Source organism: Zootoca vivipara, chromosome Z1 (assembly GCF_965207765.1).
Source record: "Zootoca vivipara chromosome Z1, rZooViv2.hap1.1, whole genome shotgun sequence".
NCBI lineage: Eukaryota > Metazoa > Chordata > Lepidosauria > Squamata > Lacertidae > Zootoca > Zootoca vivipara.
Genome location: NC_142583.1, coordinates 51,361,999 through 51,367,998, shown reverse-complemented (window position 1 = coordinate 51,367,998; position 6,000 = coordinate 51,361,999). Strand labels below are relative to the sequence as shown.

The window sequence follows — 6,000 nt, the reverse complement described above, 5'->3', positions numbered from 1 at the left end:
TCCAGCTGTTTTGGGACTACAGTTCCCATCTTCCCTGACCACTGGTCCTGTTAGCTAGGGATGATGGGAGTTGTAGTCCCCAAACAGCTGGAGGGCCAAGTTTGGCCATGCCTGCCTAGACAGTGGATGCAAGAGGAATAATCATAGCTGCCAAGTTTTCCCTTTGCTCGCGAGGAAGCCTATTCAGCATAAGGGAAAATCCCTTTAAAAAAGGGATAACTTGGCAGCTATGGAAATAATAGAATTACAAAATACTTCAAGATGTTCCTTTAATTCAAATACTTTCCCTGTATTTGTGTGCATTCTGTACTAAACCACAGCTCCACACATGATTTTCTGTACAGTGATCCTGGCAATACCCCATTCCTGTTTCAAGATAAGAGGGGGGGAGGAATAATATTTTTATTTTGGAGCAATGTATTTTTAAAACCTTCACCACTGGCTAAAACCATGCCTCTTCACCCTGGCTGCTGATTATTGTTCATTCCCTGAATTTTATTATATTTTAATTAAAGTTTTAAAGTTTTATTATTAATGTTGTTGCTTCAGTGTATAGGTTTGTACATTTCTTTCTCCTGTTTTGTTTAGTATTGTTTAAAATGTATTGTGGGATCCTCAGCCCATATGTTATTGGTGTGCAACAGCATCCCCTAGTGGACAAATTCATACTTCCTTGGAAATATCCATTGAAAACTGCTTTTCAACCTGGGAAGGAAAAAAGAAAACATCTTACAAACTAAAAAAGTATGAAGAATATTTATTTATTTGATAAAATTTACATACCGCTAGAGTGTAAAACACACACACACAAAAACACACAAACACACATATACCCTCAAAGCAGTTTGCTAGACCATCCATGTATCCCCAGAGAAGCTACATTGTGTCCCCTGAAGTTTTTCAAATTATGTCCAATTCTTTTTTATTATTTAAACTGGCCTTTAGCGGCTGCTAATGGTTTTTGTCGCCTTTGTTTTTTGAGTGGGGAAACATTTTTAAAAAAAATTGTTCTCACTTTTTAAACACTAGGGCACTGGATCAATGTTCAGAACCTCTGAAGAAGATACCGAGAAAGCGTTGGTTTAATATGCTATGTCAACAACGGTGAACAGTTAATCAACCAAGCTTTCTTTAATTGGGTGACTGCTCTAGAAGTAAAATATATCCCAAGCCCTTAAGTTGCAAAGGACAAAACTGGAAACTGTGCACATTGCTGTGGGCCGCTGGTATGGCCACTCAGCCAAGTTTTCCTTTGGGCTTCTGTTCAGGTGGTTGTGTTGATCTCTCCCACGTTGATGCCTGCTGGCCACAGGGGTGCGGTAGGTGCAGTCCGTCCCGGGTGTCCCCACTGAGGGGGTTGATAAAATGCCGGGTGGCACTCACCGTGGGGCCTGCAGCACACTCAAGCCACACATCTCTCCTGGGAGTGACGCGGTGGCTTGAGCGCCCACAGGCTCTGCGCTGCCCAAACGGTCCACCTGTTGCCTCCCCCTCAGCTGTAGGGCAGCTGAGTGGGAGGAGGCAGGCAGACTCCTCGGAGGCCCTGTGGTGCCCCCGTGGGCGGCTGGCTCTGCCCCATGGGCGGGTGGCCCCACCCCCGGGCGCCCGGTCCGCTTGCTCCGCTGCTGGCTGGCCATGACCTTGTTTGCACTGAAAGCCTTAAATCTGGCTAGGAAACTTTTTCAGTCTGAGTTCTGCATTCCTTTCCCAGGCCACAAATCCATGACAGGTGGCAAAAGTAAGTGCAGAGGCAAAATAATAATAATAATAATAATAATAATAATAATAATAATAATTTATTATTTGTACCCCGCCCATCCGGCTGGGCCTCCCCAGCCACTCTGGGTGGCTTCCAACAAGATTAAAATACATTAAAAAGTCACACATTAAAAACTTCCCTAAACAGGGCTGCCTTCAGATGTTTTCTAAATGTCAGGTAGTTGTTCATCTCTTTGACCTCCGGTGGGAGGGCGTTCCACAGGGCGGGTGCCACTACCGAAAAGGTCCTCTGCCTGGTTCCCTGTAGCTTTGCTTCTCACAGTGAGGGAACCGCCTGAAGGCCCTCGGTGCTGGACCGCAGTGTCCAGGCAGAGCGATGGGGTTGGAGATGCTCCTTCAGGTATACTGGACCGAGGCCGACCAACACTTTGAATTGTGCTTGGAAATGAACTGGGAGCCAACGTAAATCTTTCAGAACTGGTGTTATATGGTCTCGGCGGCCGCTCCCAGTCACCAGTCACCAGTCTAGCTGCCGCATTCTGAATTACTGTAGTTGTAGTTTCCGGGTCACCTTCAAAGGTTGCCCCACATAGAGTGCATTGCAGTAGTCCAAGCGGGAGATAACTAGAACATGCACCACTCTGGTGAGACAGCCTGTGGGCAGGTAGGGTCTCAGCCTGTGTACCAGATGGAGCTGGTAGACATAACTGACAGAACTGACCTGCACCTCCATGGACAGCTGTGAGTCCAGAATGACTCCCAGGCTGTGCACCTGGTCCTTCAGGGGCACAGTTACCCCATTCAGGATCAGGGAGTCCTCCATACCAGCCCACCCCCTGTCCCCCAAGAACAGTACTTCTGTCTTGTCAGGATTCAACCTCAACCCATTAGCCACCATCCATCCTCCAACCGCCTCCAGGCACTGTCCAAAAGTGGACAAAGCAACAAAAGTCAATTTTACCTTTGTCCAATAAGCTAGTTTATACATGCACACACTTTTCTCTAGCCTTCATCCTCTCAAGGAGGCATTGCCAGAGTTCCAAGGACACATGCCTGCTAGGCATTCAGAATGTGAAGCAGGGGTGTGGCTTGGGGAGAGTGTGTATGGCCTGGGGAGAGTTCTGAGGGCCAGGTAGACAAGCCTGAAAGGCCTGCGGTCCCCCTTCCCTGCCTTATATATTTCCAATGTTCCACAGGTCGAGGCCAAGATTTATACAAAGTCTGATACAGTAGTTGTTACTGGTCTCATTTGTTGCTGTATTCCATTCGTGGTTTTGCATTTGTGCATATAAGCCAGCAGCTGGCAACAAAAACTTTCACTAAACCTCATGTCAAGAATTAAGTTTGTTTGGAGAAGTTGTCTAAAATTTATGGGAAAACCTGATTATTATTTTTTAAAGAGAACTAAGATAGGAAAGGTAGGATACAACTGCACCCATTTCATTTCTCATTGTACAGCAAAAAGGGAATAACACCACTGAAGCATTATGTGGATCAAATAATTGCCTGAGTATTATTCTCTCTGGAATTTTTTTTTAAGGAAAGGAAATATTGTGCAGCTGGGGAAAAGTTTGCTGGTATTGATTAGAAACATTTTAGTCAAGTGCTTACATAAAATCATCACGGATTTAGCATTGCTTGAAACAGGATACAGACAATGTATGGTTTGATAAGTGTGTTCATATGTTGCTGGCTGAACAATGCCTTTAATTGTATATAGGCTGAATAGCCAGAGCCTGCTAATGTGGCCACATTCATTATCAATGAAGGAAAAAATGGATCTAGGTTCATATGGAATTTACTTGGGAGTCTGGTGTTTCTTCTGCCAGCACATCTGGATTTCCTAGATGGTTTTAATCACAGGGCGAATGCTACATATGGAAGATAATTTATTAGGCTTTCAAAATAAATGCCCCCAAAAGCAGCAAACCACAGAAATACATTCATCTACCGCTTTCTTATAAGAGGAAGAATGGGAGGGGGAAGTTGAGCACGCCAGCTTCCTGAGTCGTGCGGTTTTGTCCCTGATTTGAGGATTTTGTTTGGGGGACTGCAAAGGTCATGGATCCTCCGGATCTGTGCCTTGACCTTCCTACCCTGACACGCCTCCAGGCTGCCTTTAGTCTGCCCCCTCCTTGGCCCTACTGATGTCAGAGCTCCGTTTGCAGGGCAAAGGAGGAGGCACCCGACGTCTTAGTCCCCTCTCCCAGGTCAGGCTCCTTTCTGCGGCTGGACTGCACCACTCCACGCCGCAGGTGGGGAAGTGCAGTTTTGAATGCGCCTCCTCTCTCTATCTGTCTCGTCTATCTATCTAAAAGCCGTCTGCGAGCCGGAAAGTCAACTCAGCCGTTGTGGAGGAGCTTTAGTGAAGATTTTCGACTGCTAGCTTTCCATTTGCACACATCCCCAAGAGCAACAGCAGTGCAATATATTCCAAAATACGACCTGCCCCCAGAAGCGGCGCGCTCCCTTCCACCAGCAAAGCCTGCCCCTAATCTCGCTTCATTCCGTTACCTGCACGCAAACAGGTGCAGACCTCCCTGCCCCTTTCTAACAGTGGTGTGTCCAGCAGGCATGCGCAGAGTCTGCGGGCGCTGACGGCGAGAACCGCCAAGAAGAAGCTCCAGAGCGCAAACCTTCCCCGTTGGCGGAGGAAGCGTTAGCGCTGGCCGCCGCCTCTAGGGGTCGCTGTGGGCTGGGGCTGGGGCGGCGGCTGCGAAGGAGCGGCGACGGCGGAGACGTCGCGCGTCGGTTTCCGAGGAACGACGTCGCGAGTCCTCGGCGCGTTCCTGCCAGAGTCGGTTCCGTTGGAGGCCTTGCTTCTCCTCCGGGCCACGCCGCCGCCGCCGCCTTCAGGACTAGCCGAGGAGGGGGAGGAGCCGCGACATGTCGGTACCCCCGACAGGGTTCCCCCCGCCGCCCCTCGGCTCCGCCGGCGCCTCCTTCCCGGGAGGGCCCAGCGTGGGGCCCGCCAACCCCAGAGCCTCGGGCGGTGTGGGGCTGTGCCAGAACGGTAAGGGAGCAGCGGGACCGGCCGGGCCCAGGGCGGCGGAGAGGCGCTGAGGCTGAAGGGAGCGTGGGGCCTGGGGGGGGGCATGAGGGGTGGGGTCGGGCCACAGTGCAGGGGGCGAAGGTGGGGGAGGGGCAAAGGCAGCTCCTGGTGGGAAGGGGAGGCATGCCAGGCTAGCGGGAAGGGGTGGTGCAAGGAGCCCCCTGGGAAGGCCCTCGGTTTGAGCAAGCGGAAGATGAGGGGCGGCTTCGAGGTGAGCGTGGAAATGTTAAAGGCTTTCAGGGTATCTTAACTTCCATGAGGGTTTCTTTGGTGGTGGGACTTGCGCCCTGCTTTTGGGGTTCCCCGCTTCCCCCGTCCCTATGCACCCCAAAGTTAGGTTCTGCATCCTGTATTCAGCAGTGGCAGGGCGGTTGCTTTTGAAAAGGGAACTGGCAAGAGCACGAAGGCACGGCAGAAAACGGTATTGGAAGGCTTTGCTGGCTCAAGGCATGCATTCATACGTACCGTGTTTCTCCGAAAATAAGCCATACCCCGAGAATAAGCCATAGTGATAGGCAGTTTAACCTTGTAGGTTAAACTGTACCATACTTAATAATAATAATAAAGACATCCCCTGAAAATAAGCCACCGTGTTTTGTTTTGTTTCTGAGGAAAAATAAATATAAGATGGTGTCTTATTTTTGGAGAAACACGGTACATGTTTATTTCATGGGATCTACACGCTGCTTGATTGTAACAAAACCTCAGAAGGGCCTTTGGGACTGTAGAAGGGAAGACTGCCAAAATTTGCAATATGTTCAATACAGAGAGTTTCCATTTAATTGTTGTTGCTAATAGCTATTGCTGGTGCTACCCTTTGACTTTTTCCAAACTCCCTTTAAAGTTATCTAAGCTGGTGATCACTGACACACCTTTTGAAGTTAATTATGCTTGGGATAAAGATGTACTGTACTTCCTTTTTTGTTTGTCCTAAGTGTCCTGCCAGTTCCTTTTATTGGAGGAGCCTGAGTATCAGTATTATTAAAAAATTCCTTCCAGTAGCACCTTAGAGACCAACTAAGTTTGTCATTGGTATGAGCTTAAGTGTGCATGCACACGAAAGCTCATACCAATGACAAACTTAGTTGGTCTCTAAGGTGCTACTGGAAGGAATTTTTTAATTTTGTTTCAACTACGTCAGACCAACACGGCCACCTACCTGTAACTAATAATATTAAAGTTGCGTTTAAAAAAATCTCTGTATCCACTTTCTCTGCATTAATTGACAA

General features: G+C 48.5%; 1 protein-coding gene across 2 annotated transcripts in view; it reads left to right on the top strand.

The window, feature by feature from the left end:
• The first annotated feature begins 4,406 nt into the window (after positions 1–4,406).
• Positions 4,407–6,000, top strand: part of SEC24B (SEC24 homolog B, COPII component) — a 39,659-nt gene continuing 38,065 nt past the window's right edge. Inside the window, exon 1 of one of the 2 annotated variants that reach the window (XM_035113439.3) lies at positions 4,407–4,732. In XM_035113439.3, the coding sequence (XP_034969330.2) occupies positions 4,606–4,732 (127 nt within the window). In that variant the 5' untranslated portion in view covers positions 4,407–4,605. The remainder of the gene's footprint in view (positions 4,733–6,000) is intronic. The other variant, XM_035113440.3, reaches the window with a different exon arrangement.